This window comes from Gymnoscopelus microlampas (genome assembly GCF_963454915.1).
Source record: "Gymnoscopelus microlampas genome assembly, chromosome: 21".
Classification (NCBI taxonomy): domain Eukaryota; kingdom Metazoa; phylum Chordata; class Actinopteri; order Myctophiformes; family Myctophidae; genus Gymnoscopelus; species Gymnoscopelus microlampas.
Window position 1 is genome coordinate 15,509,752 of NC_139958.1, and position 19,259 is coordinate 15,529,010.

Here is a 19,259-nt window from a genome sequence, read left to right on the forward strand (position 1 = left end):
ACATGTTGGCAGAATTAATGCCTGAGAGAGACAGACAGAGGGTGAGGCACAGATAAAGCAGGGAGAGAGAGTGTGAGAGGAGAGTGTGAGAGGGAGAAGAGAGAGAGAGAGGCACGGATAAAGCAGAGGAGAGAGAGAGAGACAAAGGAAGAGAGTCATAGAGAGAGACAGACAGAGGGAGATGCAGAGATAGAGGTGAGAGAGACGCACAAGAGAGAGGGAGACTGACAGAATAAAAGACAGACAAAGAGAGAGAAAGTAGAGAGATACAGACAGAGCTTGTGCGTGCGTGCGTGCGTGCGTGCGTGCGTGCGTGCGTGCGTGCGTGCGTGCGTGCGTGCGTGCGTGCGTGCTGCGTGCGTGCTGCTGTGCGTGCGATGGAGGGTGGAGAAAAAAGGGAGGGTGTGGTGGTGATGGCCAGGGGGGCATGAGGGGGGGGTGCCATGCATAACCATCCAGGCCAGGCATCAGTCACATCCACCGGCCTCTTTTGTCCTTGGACCTGCCACCATTTGTCCCATCCATCTCTGTATGAGTCACATCCAATAGACTGCCTCGGTCCAGTTTATAAATTAGTCAAACGTTCTCCCTCATCACATGGAGCTTCAGTCATGGTATGGTATGTTCCGTTCCCGCTGAGCTCGGTGAAAGTACAGTGTCGTATATGCTTCAGTTGCTATGTTGTTTACCTGCCCTTTTTGTTGATAAAAGCACGCATTAACCACAGTTTGTCATGGTAATTCTTAATTAGTGTATTCAGTGTATTAAAATCCTGCTTGAGTTTTATGTATGAAAACAACAAATAAGAAAAGTCCCATGACTCAAATCCAGCAGTTGTGTATAAATAAATGGCTTACAGTATGTTGAATTCTGTCTGTTCCCCCACATACTGTAGTTTCAATTGTTGAGATTGACCTTAGTGGCAAGATATTCTTTTTTTATATCAAGACAAGAGTGAGAAGATAATTCCATGTTTCCAGCCACATGTTGGCCACAAAAACAAAACAAAACATTTTCCATGTTGCCATTTATGACTTTTGTACATAACAGAAAATATATCCATTGGTATGTTTAGCCATAATATTAGATAAATAAATAGTTCACATTATGTTTGCTTTCTGTACATGTGTGGGAGGTTAGGGTGGTCTCTATGTATATATATCTTTGATAATTTGTTGTATTTTGCTACCAATGTTTTATTTTAATGTGAAGCACTGAATGTACATGGAATGTGCTATTAGTAAAATGTATATTTTGTGCCTCTTTCACAAAATGTTATTCCTCCTGTTATAAGGGTACATTTGATCTCTAAAGCACATCATTTCAGTTCTGTATGATAAATTGTGGTTTCTGAGTTTACTTCTGCTGGATTTGAGACTTTGCACTACCTCTTTTATTAATGCGTTCTGCCACCTTCATCTGTCAAATACCATTAACAGTTTATATTTTGCAAGTCCGGATAGACTGCTGTGAATCCTGCTTGTTAGGCTTATCATGCTGATTTATAGTTTGATAAACACGCAAGCCTGTTGGTCCCATTGCTCCTGACTGTGCTGTTGAAACACTGCTGTGTCCTTTGTTTGCTCTCAGTGAGAACAGCTTGTGGTTTGATTATGTAATTGATAAATAAAAATGGTGCATCGCATTTTTCATGCAAGAGACAGCTTGCTGGGTTTTTAGGAAGCTACATGATTGAGTAATTAAAAACATCAACTAATGGTTTGCTTTTTCTGACTGTTTGCCTGTGAAACATGGGAGAACACATTAATGAAATTACGGCCTTCTGTTTAATGAAAACACAGTTACGATAATCTGTGAAATATCTGCAACCTAGAAATACATTGGAATGATGTACCCATACTTAGGTATGGTATTATGTGAACAGTCTAAAGGCTTTTTTGCCTTTTATTGAATAGTACAGTTGATGACAGCAAACGGGGAGAGAGAGATGGGGAGTGACACACAGCTCTTCGCTCTTCCATGGGCAGTGAGGGAGAGAGTGTAAGATTGCACTGGGGGTAACGGCTTGCACAGCCTGGCCTGGTCTTAAAGGTAATGGCATCTGACACAGTGATTGGTTTTATTAATGTAAACTCCCAAACCACACCTATGCATAATGTAACGGGTAGCGCAGGTGTTTAGGGATAAGGCTGGTGTCGGAAGATAGCAACTTGGCCACGGAAACGCCCCTTGCGCCATGCTAAATCCCCAAATAGTGGGCATAGCGACTTGGGCGCAAAATAGGGCCTACAGTATAAAACCCACTTTGCTACGGTCCAAAACCACTGTAGCTGCCCTGCCTTCTGAAAGCATCTGTCTAAAGAGAGTGAACTACTTAAGCACAATTTTACACTTTGTCGTAGGGTGGTGCCGTGCAAAAGTTGCAAAGGTAGCAGACCTACAAGCTCACACCGCTATTTTTTTAAATTTGGGGAAGAATTTCAAAATGTTTGAACTTTTTCGCCTATAAAGACAAGCCCAAAATTGGGTTGCCAGGGTGTCAGTGGTTAAGAAACTACTCTGCTGCCAGTTTCATTGCTTGGTCCAACTATCCCAGCGAATCATAATGTGAAAAAAAAAAAAACATTTTATTGATAATATAACATTTATATAAAAAAGTGATAATGATTAAAACATTCTTTAGAAGCTTTAATTGTCATACTGATACCAGGGGGGATTATTGGGCATTAATGTGTTCTACAGTATATGGGCCATAATTCATAACCTTACTCCTCCAATCCCCTTTTTATGCAAATTTCTCTGATGATGACACGAGTTGTTCAATTAGCACCTTGTGTTGTAATGTTATGAGAAATTCAAAATCCCCAAATCCCATTCTCCACGCTACTGTAGTAGGAAGAATACACACATTTAACATTTAATGTGCATGAACACACATTCTGAAATCATGCTCAGTTATTTTAGTGAATAATGTTAGCAAAACAGGATGTACATTTTTCTTTTGCATTGTATAGTTTATATTCATTTAGTTGATCAGTATGGGGTCAGCAAAACAAGTTAACTATCATATTAATATGAAATATCAGATTATTGTCTCCGCCAGGCCGAAAGGCATGGCAAGAGAGTATGTTTTGCCCCCTGTCCGTCCGTCCGTGTGTCCTTGTGTCCGTCCGTCGGTCCGTCCGTCCGTCCGTCCGTCCGTCCTTCTGTCTGCGAGCAGCTAATCTCCGCCACCGTTGGCCCAGTCGCTGTGAAACTGCGCACACACACACTCCCCTAGATGCCACAGCAGAACCTCTGCCCCATATTTATCAGCCTATCATAGCGCCACCATGAGGCCGACTTTTGCAAAACAATTTTTGGATATTACTACAGATTTTGTCCAAACAGCACACAAATCGGTACACAGTATCTCTATAGTCATGTGATCAACACGGATCTGTCCGATTTTCTATATTCCATTCCTGATATTCCTGATTGGCTGAGATTGGCTTCCAAAGTTTGCAGGATTGGTTTGTTTTGAACAAAATGCCTCAAATCATGAACGCAGCATGCGATTTCCGTGAAATTATCCACGTAGATTCCCACTTGGCCCAGGAAGAAATGCCACTTGAAAACGTTCACATCAGCCTCATGGTGGCGCTATAACAGGCCGATTCACGTTTTTACCTATAACTGCACCGATCTGTGTGAAACTTTACACGCACACTCCCTAGAGGGCAGAGGCCAAGGAAAAGCCTTTGCCCTGCATTTTTCACATCTGCCTGTTAGAGCGCCACCAGGAGGCTGACTTTTGTAAAACAAATGTTTTCCTCTTACTCCTTCAGATTCTGTCCAAAAAACACGCAAATCGGTACACAGTATCTCTATAGTCATGTGATCAAGATGGATTTGTCCGATATTTCATATTCCATCCTACTTGCCTAACATTGGCCACAATAACCTACCTGACCTGGCGGAGACTTGTACTCCGAGGAGCACTTTTTCTAGTTTACATTGAATTTACGAACGCTAACCCTATACTGAAATAGAAAATAAAAAAACAAATCAAAGCAGCTGTGAGTTCAACATGTTATTTAATTCCTTCAAAGTCTACTTTATACTGAGAGAGGGTGAGGAGGAAGTGAAAATACTTCCTACTGCAATGTTCCGCAATGTAGCTTGATCTGCCTCTTCCCAGACTTGAACAGATCTGAAAAGACTAGGTGGGACATGGAATTAAAATACATCTACATTTTAGCCAGACCCAAAGGAGGTTTTATACCGTTTTACTCAAGATAGGCAAAACTAGTGGTGCACAGATTTGACCATTCCTGTATCATAGCTTAAAGCAAGCTGATACAGAAACAATAGGGCCCTTTATTGCCCTAGTGGTCCAAGTACAGTAGATACACTGTAAAATCCCCAGTGTTCATTTCATCACAAACTGGTGTCCCTATTTTGGGCATAACATTATAGCCAAGGTTTTTCAGAAATGTTCAAAAATCTGTCTTAGAATTTCCAAAATAGCCAATCTGCATACTGTAGATTAGCTATTTTTAAAAGGGTTTAAAGTGGTATTTCACTTTAAAAGACTTTCTCTGACTCAAATGGGATGGGATGGGACAAAACTACTCAGCCTTTTCTGCGTACCCCAGACAGTTGCTTGATTCAATATTTAGATTTAGATATTCAATTGATCAGTAAGCTCATTAAACTCCACATTAACCATGTTAGACTTATTGTAAACACATGTCCCTGGTTCTGGTGACTGATATGGTCCTTCTGATGCCTGAGGGGACCGTCATTTTTATATTACTTTTTCATTTGATTTCATTCATTTGTATTTATTTCATTTAACATGAAAAAAGTAATACAAAAATGACAGTGCCCTCATGCATTAGAATGACAATATCAGTCACCAGAACCAGGAACATCTGTTTTCAATGAGTCTAACATGGTTAACGTGGAGTTTGAAGTTGAATGGGGTCATATACTGTAGGAGGGGGGCATGTCTCATCAAATGAATATGAAATATCTAAATATTGAATAAAGTAGTGAGTGTGCTGTGGAGGGAGAAGGCTATGCTCGTGTGAGCTCTGCAACAGTTAGATTTTTATCCCTGCTCTCGCTCTATCCTAAAGCTGATAGTTATTGCAGTTCACATGAGGGTTGGCTATAGCTGGGTGGGTTTTCTATCTGTGTGTGTGCGTGTGCATGCATGCGTGCACGGCACGCGCATGCAGTGGTGGAAAAAGTACTTAAATTCTTTACTTAAGTAAAAGTACCAATACTGCAATATAAAAATACTCCGTTACAAGTAAAAGTACCAATACTGCAATATAAAAATACTCTGTTACAAGTAAAAGTCCAAAATTAAAAAATTACTTGGGTAAAAGTACAAAAGTATTGGCATCAAAATGTACTTAAAGTACCAAAAGTAAAAGTACTAAATATTTGAAAATAGCAGATCTACAAGTAGATCTGCTATTTTCAAATAGCCTAGATATAAAATAGGGTCAAAGTGGTTAATGTATGTTTCATAATATCATAATTTGCATCTGAAAAGTAACTAGTAACTAAAGCTTTCAAATAATTGTAGTGGAGTTAAAGTACAATATTTACCTCTGAGAAGTATTGGTAATTGGAAATACTCAAGTAAAGTACAAATACCTCAAAATTGTACTTAAGTACAGTATTTAAGTAAATGTACTTAGTTACTTTCCACCACTTCTATGTGTGTGTGTGTGTGTGTGTGTGTGTGTGTGTGTGTGTGTGTGTGTGTGTGTGTGTGTGTGTGTGTGTGTGTGTGTGTGTGTGTGTGTGTGTGTGTGTGTGTGTGTGTGCGCGTGCGTGCGTGCATAGGTGCGCGTGCATGAGCATGTGGGTGTGTGTGGGCATGCTGGATGTGTGCCTCAAGTTTCAACTGATAACTTCTGTCATTTCCTCTGCACAGAACAAATTGCTGGCTATTTACATGGATGTCACTTGTCCGTCTTTGATTTAGTTTAGATTCATCACGACTCCTCACTCCACCAGGGCGAGCTGCTGGAGTGGCACAATCTAAATTATTTTCATTATTGGAGCTGACAAGTGTAATTATCAGATAATTTTCTCATCAGTTTGTGAAAGAAACAACTAATGGAAATGGAGACCTAATCGTAGGTCGATAGATGAGTCAGCAAGGGATGATTATTCAGCTCAGCTCTTTATTGAATCCCAGTTGATGTGTGCTTTGGTTTTAACCACTTAATTTCTACTTTGTCATACAACGAATAGCTAAAATAGCGGATCTACACACGCACGATGTATGGTTTGTGTGTATGGTTGTACATCTGCTGTTTTAGCTATTTTTGAAAAACAAAATAGATTTGTTTTATGCCGTGGCTCCACAGGAGTCTCGCAAGACCCATCAGCATCAAACTTTGTATGCACACTGCCAGTAGGCCAAAGAGGTACCTCCACAGTTTGTTATTTTTTCCCACATATGTTTTATACTGAAATATTTAACTGTAATTTGATAAGAGAAGTCAAAGGGGCTCTGATCAGGCTGAAACCACCTTGCCCAAATTTGGAGTCGTGAGCCATAGATGTGTCTGTAGGTTACTGACATCAAAGAAGACTGACGTCACAGGCTGGCCCATGAAGTCCGAGATCCACATCGGAGCCATGCCGTTCCCATGTGGATAGAACAATGTCACCTGTAATGAAATGCCCCAAATAGGGGTGCCAAGTTGAAAGTAGTTTAAGAGGCTTTGGCACGAACGGCTGCCGAGACACCAGCGCACGGACAGTGTGAAATTCAGGCTGAATAACGGGCAAGACAAGATTAACTATGTCAGCGAGTGGGAGCGACAGTGATTAACTGTATTTTCGAGTGGATTCGTATTTCTTTCATAAGCTATATTCTGTTTTTGGGGAGACGAGGAATTCTGTGGAAGAAAAAGATGCCTCCCTCAGCACTTTCTGCTCAGAGAGGGGAAACTATTGGAGGAGTCAGCAACTTGAGCCGAGACTACAAGGGTGTACCGGAGAGCTGTCACATTTGTCCCCAGGATGGATCTTACTGGCTTTCACAGATGTAGGCTGGCGATGCTAGCTCAGTTGCTTCACAAGCAGCTGGGGACTTAAGATCTCTGGGGAACAAAACATGTTCTGAACAGGCCCATTCCTTGTTGCTATACAGTATGTGGACTGTTTGTTTGATCCCTAGAGCGACATGGGGTTCCCTGGCATCACTAGTTCGGGCAGGTCATTTATACAGTAGACGGAAATCTTTAAAAATGTTCCAAAAATAACGAAATAGCCGATCTTCAAGCTACAAGCTCACAACGTGCGTGATGGATCTTGTAGCTTGTAGATATTACTTGTAGCTATTTTTGTCGTGCAACACCATCGTACAACAAAGTAGGTCTTAAAGGGATAGTTCACCCCCAAAATTACTTTTTTTCTATCGATTACACACTTGAATTCATGGAGATTTATTTTGTTTTTGTCACATTCCGGAGCCAATCATTTGATGACTGGCGGCAGCTCTGGTAGGAAACTCAATGTGTCAACTTTGAGTCTCCTACCGGAGACATTAGCATCTTTCCGCTGGTCATCAAATTATTGGCTTAGGAATGCGACAAAAACTAAAAAAAATATCCATGAATTCAAGGCTTGATGGGGTGAAGTATCACTTTTGAGTGAAGTATCCCTTTAAGTGGTTATTCTAAAGAACCCATACATTTGTGTGAGACAATTCCATTTATTGTAGACTGGAAAAGATCCAAGAGCTGATTTTCTGTATTAATCATTATTGAGACACGCAGTAAAATCCAGTGTTAAATTCAGAAACTACATTCTACTGTGAAGGGGAATGGATTGGGTTAGGTAATGGCGGCTCGCCAGCAAATCAACTGAAGTCATCATCAGACTATATAGAGCTGTTTATACTCTGGTGATTTAGTGTTGTTGCAACCGGCGATGATCAATTTGAGTGACATTGAGCTTATGCTTCCAGCGATTGACATTCTGGCACTGTTGTGATGGCCGCTGTGTCCATCGCTGACAGGTGATTTACTTTTAACTTTGACCTCATTGCTGGCTCTGTTTCTCTGGCACTGTGTCAACTCTACCTCTGTTAACCCATGAAGACCTCAGGCCTGAGTATAATCTGCTATTTTTGAATAGCCAACGCAAAAAATCTTAAATGACACAGATACTTTCCCGGTTTTAATGGGTAAAACTGGTTTTGTTTTCATCCCTGTAACTACAGTACATAGAAATAACAACAAATTATATGGAGGACAGTGTATTTGTATATTTATATGAATGCAATTAACTTTTTTTGAGACCATCCCCTGGAAGCAAGTATTTGTTTATACATACATACCACCTATATCAATATTTCTCAAGTAGTGTCTGAACCTTTCTCCATGCAGAAGTCCAAGTAATATGCAGAAGTCCATAACAGACAAACCTAGTTCCTCCATATTGGCACAAGCTCAAAAGTGAGTCAACTGCCTGTGATTGCCACCCGATGGCATACAATGTGTTGACCACCAGCGTCAACATGTGTGTTCGGATGACAATGGAGTGTTGGAGACATTGTAGCGATTTCCATTTGGCCATCACAGATCACTGTGCTATATTTACCTACAGTATGTAAGCTGCCCTTAAGAGATGCTTACAGGCAGCCAATATATTACAATGCTGCAAAATGCACGAGTCCTGCGTCATACAGTAGGTATGACTCAGGGAAATAATTAACCTTACGCAACAGAGGTGTTTTGATGTGGAGTGGAGTGTGACATCTATAGTGGCTGAATGTAGTTTAGTGCCTTTAAGCCTAATTTATACGTCATTGTACGCGGCCATGTCGCTCACCAAAAACAAATTTTCAATTGAAATGTCAGTAACTGATTTTAAGTTAAACCGTTCTGAACTTATTTTCAACAAGAAACACCATTGTGTTATTACGATGGTGTATATTGGGCTTTTAAAGTAATAAACTGGGCTTAAAGGTAGGGCAACAGATACGGGTCAATTTCTGATATGCTATAGTAGTCCATACCAGTTGCTTTTTTCATATAATTAAATGGAACTGACTTAAAATGAGAACTTCTGAAAAGGTGACTGTACAGGTACTGTACAGGTAGCAGAACGGAATTGCACAGTACGAGTGGTGAAAACAGCTAGCTGTACCTATAAATGTTTGTAAATTGTAAAAAACTGCTTTTGCAACGCTTTGGAAGCCTCTCTACTGTTAGCTGTGAAATTAAATCTATATCGGTGATATAAGACTTAAGTATTTTTGTATTTGTTTATAGAGCTTGGGTGAGTTTATCTGGGAGGACTTCCAACATTTATTTAACATATTTATTGTTTATGAGAATGCCAAATTACAACATACTGTAGCTACTGAGTCCCCCCAGGGTCTATCACTAGGCCACCTACTTTTTTCCCCCTTTGCTCCAAACCTCTTCACCAAAAATGGCGTCACGTCACAATGTATTGTGAGCTTGTAGGTTTTCTATATTCTCCAAATGTTAGCAACAGAATAGGGATGCTATGCTATGGTTCAAAGTGATTAAAATTACCTATTGCCAAACTACTGTGTAAATCAGACATCTAAGAGTAATACAAGTAAGTAGTACAAGCAATTGATCTTGATTGGAACTCACAGCCATCAGTTCGCTTTTACACCCAGCGGCAAATAGGAAGCCAAAGGGAAGTGTGATAAGCCTGAAAACAGAGTGAAAGAGAGAGAGGAGGGGAGGAGGGTATAGCGTTTAGTCACTCAGTATGAGCATTAGAGGCTGTGAAGCATGAAGGGGATGTTGGCAGGAGACTCTGTGGAGGTTCAGTGATCCATCAAAGAAGAGCCTGCTGGAGGAGAGAGAGCCTTTCCTCTTCTCTTCACATTGCAGTAACCCCCCCCCCCCCCACTCTTTCTCTGTGTCTCCCCATTCCTCCCATCTCTGTCTGTCTGTCTGTCTGTCTGTCTGTCTGTCTGTCTCTCCCTCCCTCCCTCCGTCCTTCTAGAATGACTCCTGGGGAAAGCAGTATTCCTACGCCCTCTTCAAAGCCATGAGCCACATGCTGTGCATTGGGTATGGTGCGCGGGCGCCCGTCAGCATGTCCGACCTGTGGATCACCATGCTGAGCATGATAGTCGGCGCCACCTGCTACGCCATGTTCGTGGGCCACGCCACCGCTCTGATCCAGTCACTGGACTCATCACGCAGGCAGTACCAAGAGAAGGTAAGTTCTCAGCAGCCTCCCACATCATTATGACGTTTCACAGCAGGACATACCTTGAAATGAATCACCGAAACCCTTGACCGGGGTTTCCCAGGTACTAGGCCAGTTCCCTTTTTCCCCTCTATACGCCAAATTTCCTCACCAAAATAGACGATCTACAAGCTCTCAACGCGCTGTGTTGTGAGATTGTAGATGGGCTCATTTCACCAAATGTATAGGGACGCTAAGGTTAAGTGGCTAAGACACTGTCTGGGTTAGTGTTATTATCATGGATGCTATTTATTGTTAAATAATGCTGCAGCAATGAAAAGTAAATGAATTAATCCTTATTGTATACATGTCAGCATACTGTACGTAGGCCTTAGAAGCTTTATCTAAAGCTATTAAGAGGATTATGCATGATCTGACATGTCATCATTAAATGTCCTGTTTAATTAAGTTTGAGGTAAAGGATGCTGATAAATACTGAAAGTGTGTAGGACTGTTATTGTATTTTAATATGGTGTGGGATAGTAGGAAATCTAGCAAACCACTGGGCCAATCAGCACCAAATGTCTGTCCCCCCATATTTGGGCAAGACTAAAATCATCAACACTAGTCCATACCCGTGGGGGGATATGCGCACATGATCTGGCAACCCGGGAGCCAGTTCGTCCCATAGCTCGCGGGGCCATCCTACAGCTGGGCAGCTGGCGACATTCTTTTACATAAAAACGCTAATAAACAGCTGAGATTTGGTGAAATAGAAAAACGGGCTTCGCTGTTCCGTGCACATGGTAATGGTCAATGGCTGTGTGCAAATTCAGATGAATTTCTCCAGCCACTGAGGAGAACCGCCAGAACAAAGTTTGGCCTCACCACCACTACAGAGCTTTGTAGAATGTGTAGGATAATGTCATCAACATGACACAGAAGAGATCGACACTGGAGAAGTTGGACAGTTTAAGCCTTTTATTCAGGTTCAAGTGCAAAAAGAAATGACTGACTTTTCTATCTTGCGAGTCATACCTAATATACTTGGTATGATTCTGAGGAAGATCCCAAGATAGAAACGTCAGCCGTTTCTTTTTGTACTTGCACCTGAATAAACGCCTTAAACTGTCCGACTTCAGATCCAGTGTCGGTCTCTTCTGCATCTGTTGTCCCTGCTCCTGTGACACACCGCACTAGCCGTATCAGGCTGAGGAGCGCCGGTAGACTCCCTTTGTCATCAACATGACATCAGAGACCCACAGGGAAGCCATGCTGATATTTGAACTTGCTTGTTGTTGTTTTGTTTTATCATTCCTATACTGCAGTGAAAAAGCTACTTCTTGAAAAGTGCATTCAGTAGATAGGATTTTCTCTGTTTGGCCCAGCCTTCTAATGAGGCCAAGTTCTCACAGATTGTATTCTGATGGGAAAAGGATTTTGCTTCCAAGCAGATCACAGACGCTGGGGCATGAAGGAGGGGGTTCACAGACAGAGCCAAACCTGTGTTGTTTGGGTGCTGCCTGTGAATACATTTCACAGACTTTGTTCCTCTCTCTGACTTTATCCCCTATTACATCACGTTTCTGTGTAGGGTGATTATCCAGCGATTCAGCCCAGCCACCATCTGTGATCTTGAATTCCCTGTACACGTGGACATGGCTCATACTTTTTGCACGAATCCAAGTTTAACTTCCTATTTTCACTATTAAATTATGTTTCCCTCCAGGGATCAATAAAGATTTATCTTATCTTATTATTTTTTTTAATCTTAAATATGTTTATGGACTCACTGCTCTGGTGCAGGATGTTCTAATCATCTGTGACTAGTCTTAAACCACTTTGGAGCATGGCATAAATTAGTCATCTGATACTGTACAGATAAATTAGTAGGAATGAGATAAACAGATGAGTCATAACATACAAGTCATTTGCATTCATATAGCTGCTACTGTATATAAATATAGCACATTTCATACAGAGTCAACTCGACGTGCTTCACAAAGAACCATACAAAAAATAGATGAAAGGAACAGGTTCAACACTGAGTTACCGACCATAGATGCAATCTGACACATTTGTATCATTGTAGCACACACTGACGCATAACCTGCATAAGACAAAGAATGTCTTTTAGATTTTCACATTAACAACAGAACATCTTTACTCATTCAAGTTTTATAGGTCCATAATCCACATGAAGACCGGGAACGCATTTTAAAGCGAACATTTGTAACTCAAATCTTCGCTTCATGGAGGTCCCTGGAACAAAACATTTTGAGATGGGGATCCGTGGCCAAATACATATCTAAAAATGTTTTCTAAATCCTAACAGTATGTTGCTATCAAGGACCCCCAAATTTGGCCGCGGACCCCCATCTCAAAATATGTTGTTCCAGGGACCCCCAGAAGCACGTATCGAAGTAAAAAATGTTCGCTTTAAAACATATATAATATATATATATATATATATTCAAAAATGTGCAAAAAAAAATCCAATTTTTTTTTAAAGATAGCTATAAGCTCGGTGCCACGCTATGAGCTTGTATATCTGCTATTTTTTGAATAGCCAAAGGAATCTTAAAATGACACAGATGCGTTCAGGGTCTTAATGGATTAATGTAATTAATGTGCGACACATGCGAATGACACACGCACGCACGCGCAGACACACACACAGCCGAAGACAGGACTGACACACAGACACACATCAATTACCCTGTGAGAGGTACTTGGCAGAAGTCTTATCGCGGTAGGACATCCAGTACACTATCATTAGGGTCACCTTGACTGTGACTATGCGAAGGCGGGCCCAATTGGACTAAACAGTTTATTAATTTACACCCTGCGTCTAACTGCATTTGCTGTTATCGTTCGCTTCTAATATGATGCTGTGACCTTGCCAGCCCGTCCTGTGGCCAATGCGTCTCAGCAAAACACCCCCTTTCTTCTACAGCAGTGTTTTTCAACCCTTTTCATAACAAGGTCCATTTTTTTCCCGTCATTTGAGCCACGGATCAGTCAGACCCAAGACTTAGAATATTTTGTTATCGTTGGATAAGATTTTATCCACAATTCCATGCTGTATTTATGCTGGCTGGTACCATAGAGATAATAGGCCAACATTGATCAAATTAACAATTCTTCAATGAAGTAATGCAGATGTTTAACAATAATTTAACTCTTGAGAGTGTAAAATGAAACCAAATGGACCCATAAGGGTCCATTTGGTTTCATTTTTATAGATCTGGTTTCAGGTCTATAAGGGTTCATTTGGTTACCAACTCTCCATCATTTAGCTGGGGACCACCTGGAACCCCCTCAAGGACCACTGGTGGTTAACGGACCACTGGTTGAGAACCACTGTTCTACACCAGCGATTCTCAACCTGTGGGCCGGGGCCCACTTGTACTTTATTAATTTAACTAAAGTATTTCACAAAGCAGCTTTGACTTGTAGTGGTGAAATATTTGACCAGGACTATCTATACTTTGACTCAAGTACTGAGGTTGAGTACTTTGTCCTGCACTGATAAGGAGTTCAGAAGAGGAATATAATCAGCAGGGGTGTCCTTTGGGGTCTCAGGGGATGGCAATTGCCACCCCCTAGTGTTCACATTGAACCTAAAACTCAGTTCTTTTATGCATATTTAAAATATGCATAAAATAACTGAGTTTGAGGTTCAACTCTTCAGAGTTGGGGAAAATATGATATTTTCCCCAACTCTGAAGATTTTTTGAACATTAGTCTGATTTCACGCTGTGCATATCTCTCACGCCTGTCCATATTATATATATATGATATGTGTTTTCTTTCTGAAACTATACATTTATTAACCACTTTCAAACCTGACATCCCTATTTTGGGCATGTCATTATAGGCGAACATTTTCAAACCCCCCCCCCCACCTCCCTAGCTCTAGATCTATTTTGGAAAAGCATGGGGCTTAAGTGGTAGTCATTTTTGACACCCCCTATTTTTTTTACTGAAATGACGCCTCTGGTTATCAGGACAAGATCACAAGCTAAGTATGGAACAAATCTTCTGTAGGATTCAGAAGTGATAATCTCTCCATGTCACTGTCCTGTGACAGACTGTGCTTCTTCCACACACTAAATAATCACCAGCGTCTATCTAGCCATTGTCTTAGGTGTTATCATGGCTTCCAGTGCTTTGATACCAGATTAGAATGAATCAATGGACTCCACAATGATGAGAGAACGTGGAGAGATTGGGTTGGATAGGGCGGTCTGCTTTAGCACATGAAATTATAGGCTGAGTAAAACCGATAACAGTTGTGTGTGTGTGTGTGTGTGTGTGTGTGTGTGTGTGTGTGTGTGTGTGTGTGTGCTCGCTCGCTCTATTTTGGAGAGGTCAGTGTGTAGAGAGACAGAAAACCACGGGCAGGAAGAGAGGAGAGAGATGCGAAACAAGACAGGGATCAGATTTGCACTTGCAAGGAGCATAATAGGTCTGTGCACTAAATGGCTGATACACAAGTCAGCACCCCCGTCACTGCTCTTTATGGTTGTTTATTCCACTCAAAGAGAGATTATTGACATATTTCTCATTGACTCAGTGCATGCACATACCTGCAGTTTGAACACACACACACACACACACACACACACACACACACACACACACACACACACACACACACACACACACACACACACACACACACACCCACACACACACACACACACACACACACACACACACACACACACACACACACACACACACACACACAGTCGTGCAGTTGTGTTGTTTTTCGAGGGCAGAGGCTTCTTCGTTCCTGACCTTCTATGTGGGCCCAACCAACTAGCCAATCAGCAAGCTAAATGCAGAAACCAAGAGTGGCCCCAAAAGAGACGCTGAATTTCAGTTGAACATTTTAGCTATGCAAATACTGTAGGTGGAGTACTAGAAAGATGAAGGCTGGGGTGGTAGTCTGGTACAGTACTAGAAAGATTAAAGCTGGGGTGGTAGTCTGGTAGAGTACTAGAAAGATGGAGGCTAAGGGCTGTTGGAGGCAAAGCTTTGCCAGCAGCAGTGTGTGAGGCAGCATTGATGTACTGTAGCAGACATCAAGTATACTGTAGGAGGGACCGCCTTGTTGTGAGAATGGGCTGTGATTCGTGCATAGAAATGCCTGGCTAATTAGAAACGCTGATTCAACCGACACCGACCGATGCCAGAGTGAGAGGAGCTTCTAGTGCACAGTAAAATCCACGGATTTGACTGGATTTGACAGTGTAATGTCAAAGCTAGCCTTTGTAAAGGAAGTATTCGCACATCCACTTTCGGATGCAGGTGCGTTGGGACAGTGAAAACTGAAGCAAACATGAAAAAAAAACAATCCTGCACACTGCTCTTGCTCAGCAGCCTCTGATTTTATTTAAATTGACAGACGTTTTGGTCCCACTGGACCTTCATCAAGAGTGTCTTATAATATAGCATTGACTTGACATTCTAATCAGTGGCGGAGTAATAATTTACATAGCGATGATGATGAGGCATATTTCATTTGACCATTTTTATATTGTGGTTGTTGGCACAGTTCTGTATGTCTCTCGGCCAATCACAATGCGTGGTTGGAACTAGTTGTACAAACATCCACTATGCGTAAGCCAGATAGTACAAAGCTTTTGAGGGACGCGTTTACTTTTTCAAAAGCACTGCACAGACAGCACCTTACATAACACAGTGCTACATTACAGTAGAATTTATCCACAGGTTTTAATCAAGCAACAATTTGTTTGGCTTACAGAGCTGTTATTCTTACCCGCGGGTGATTTTCAAGGAAGTGAACATAATATCTGACAGAGTGGTCAGACGAATCCCCGACGCAGCACATTCCACTGAAAATAAAATGACAGCAAGTCGCCCGTAGAAGTCGCTGTTTGAATGATGGACAAGTCTCCTGCTAGTATGTGTGATATAGTGTATGCATATGCTTCATGCCAAACGTGTTTAATCTACAGCCCATCGTACCCTTTTTGATGTCCCTCCGGGGAGTTTAGATGACAACTTAAAGGCTGTGAGTGTCACGTTCTTGTGTGTAGCTGGATCCAGCTAGGGATATGATTTGTCGCATGGCTGTGCAGATCAGAGGAGCAGCAGGGGAGGGGTCATGTCGTACCACCGCTAACCACAGCTGGATTGAAGGATGGAGGAGGGCATGTGGTGGATGCAGGGAGAGAGTGAGGTGTGACGTTGGCTAAGAATAGAGCAAATGGAAGCCAGAGAGATGGGAGACACAATGAGGTGTGGAAGTTTGAGGTGGATGAGAAAAGGGAGAAGGAAGCAGCAGTCTTATTTAATTTACGGTCACTATGTCCACTAATGACCCGTAACAACTTTTAGTCGATATCCCCCTCAGTCTTAATGGTTACCCAGAATGCTTCAGGTCTCAGCGAAGGGGAGAGAGGAGAAAGGAGGTTGTAATTCACAAGAGTTTAACCACTTAAACCCTATATACCTCATTGACCAGAGTCCCTCTATATGAGACCCACTCAGTTTTTCCCCGCTACAGTAAATATCTTTACAGAAAAGATAGCAGCCCATCTACAGGCTCACAATGTGTTGCAATATGACGTGTTGGTTAAAGGAGAGAGATTGAGACCTACTATGATGCAGAGAGGAGGTGGGTGGAGGTGGTGGGTGGAGGAGGTGGGAGGAGGTGAGCTTGTATGGTCAGAAGGTTCAGAAGAGTAGAGCTAACGAGATGCTCTCGTGCCGAGGAACTGGCTTCAACATACGAGCAACTGCCATGGTTACTGCATAATTGTACACACACAGTTTGAAGCTTGGCATAATAATATTATAATTGCTCTATGTAACATATTTATGTAATGTGTGTGTGAGAGAGAGAGAGAGAGAGAGAGAGAGAGAGAGAGAGAGAGAGAGAGAGAGAGAGAGAGAGAGAGAGAGAGAGAGAGAGAGAGAGAGAGAGAGAGAGAGAGAGAGAGAGAGAGAGAGAGAGAGAGAGAGAGAGAGAGAGAGAGAGAGAGAGAGAGAGAGAGAGAGAGAGAGAGAGAGAGAGAGAGAGAGAGAGAGAGAGAGAGAGAGACACGTGTGTGTGTGTGTGTGTGTGTGTGTTTTATTCTGCTTTATCATACCTCCACTCGACACATGTATATTTTACACGTGTACATTAGTAAAAGAATGCTTTTCAACATGCCACAGATGTTATCCTTTAAGACAGCACACAGCCCCAGGACTGTAGAATATCAGCAGTAACGCTGACGGTGCCACTGGCATAAAGCACAGATCTGGGTTAATTCGATGCCGGGGGCACATCCCAATGTGAGTGGGACTGACAAGCACAGGGTTATATTTGTAGGAGGGTGTGTGTGGGGAGAGGGCATACAGTATGGAGTCTCCAGTAGACCTTGTTTTGTCATGTTAGAGTCTTCCATTTGAGTGGTCAGCTGGTATACTCTTAACAGCTGGGTAAGCGTGACAACTGCATAATTGCAAACGACCCTGGTACGATTTTGGCTAGGGGACCAGCGTTGCATTTTGCTTTCCCTCAGTTTCCTGTCTCTACTATCAGGGGGTCAAGGGTTTTTAAGTAGGACCCAAATGTAGGAGAACGTAGACAGTATTCAGTGGGAAAACCTAGTTTTATTCCTCCAGCCAGACAGAATAAACACTCGGGTAACAGGAACCGGTACAGACAAAATATAACTGAATAATAAATCAGGCTACAGGCTTCTTATATCATCAGGTTTACAGAAACAGGCTACAAGAATATAAACACACTATGTGACAAAGAGTGCCAGAGAACAGAGCTTTCAAAGACGCATGGGGGCTAACAAGATACAGGTTAACAATGTGACTACAGACATTTACAATTAGCACATAGAGTCAAGACTGGTACAGTAACAGCTACAAAGGAAAATAGGAAACCCTAGAGCATTGCAACAAAATAAAAGGAACACAGCTGTAGTAAGTAAAACCTAACTACAACAAGGACCAGGAAACACAATAAAATGTTACTAAGAGAATACAGAGACAGATCATGTGTCATGATTTTTTTGTTAAATAAAGAGGATCATAAATACAACTACAGGATCTGAAGCCACAATGTAAAAGATATAATCAACACATAAATCACAGTTCCTGATTATCATTGCTTCTGCTCTGACGTGACCGACAGCTAACCCCCATTTCAAACTATGTGTGACACCTTGCAACTTCTTCAATGTGCTCTGGATACATCAATCTCCCCCCAAACAAAACCCAGCATCTTATCGGCTCAGTCCAGCCGTGAGGGCATCAATCACACCGACGATGCAGCGCAAGTGTCTTTTTCTCAGTCTTGTTGCCGTGTCATCGCAGCTTGCCCACTGGGCCAGTGACCTCGCGGTTGCTACTGTCTCTGACCAGTGGTGGAAAAAGTATTGAAATGTTTTACTTAAGTAAAAGTATCAATACTGCAATGCAGAAGTACTCTGTTACAAGTAAAAGTACAAAAGTATTGGTATCAAAACGTACTTACTGTAAAGTACCAAAAGTACTAAAATGTTTGAAAATAGCAGATCTACAAGCTCACAACGCGTCACGATTCGATGCGTTGTGAGCTTGTAGATCGACTATTTTCAAATAGCCTATGTATAAAATAGGGCTAAAGTGGTTAATGTATGTTTTATAATATAATAATTGATATCTGCAAAGTAACTAATAACTAAAGTTTTCAAATAATTGTAGTGGTGTAAAAGTACAATATTTGCCTCTGAGATGTAGTGGAGTAGAAGTAAAAGCATTGAAAAAGTAAAAAAATACCTCAAAATTGTACTTAAGTACAGTACTTGAGTAAATGTACTTAGTTACTTTACACCACTGTCTCTAACCAATTGCTCTTCTCTGATTACCACAGACCGAGTGAGACACATTGTTTATTTTCAGGTACGGGGGCCACCCGTGAACTCGCTTGGAAGATTACTTTCACGCCCTTGTCGTGTAACTTTTGGTTACATTTAAAATAGATGATTTAAAATGGATGACCTGCTGCCATTCTCTCTCTTCCTATGTTTCTCAAAAAAAATCGTATTACGACTGAGACGATGGCCCGTCTTACCTTTTGTCAC

At 41.7% G+C, this 19,259-nt stretch overlaps 1 protein-coding gene across 1 annotated transcript in view; it reads left to right on the plus strand.

Annotated features, from left to right (window-relative positions):
* Window positions 1-19,259, plus strand: part of hcn1 (hyperpolarization activated cyclic nucleotide-gated potassium channel 1) — a gene marked incomplete at both ends in the record, with an annotated part of 103,730 nt that overhangs the window by 59,227 nt on the left and 25,244 nt on the right. Inside the window, one exon of the mRNA XM_084046604.1 lies at window positions 9,970-10,188. Within this exon, the coding sequence (XP_083902730.1) occupies window positions 9,970-10,188 (219 nt within the window). The remainder of the gene's footprint in view (window positions 1-9,969; window positions 10,189-19,259) is intronic.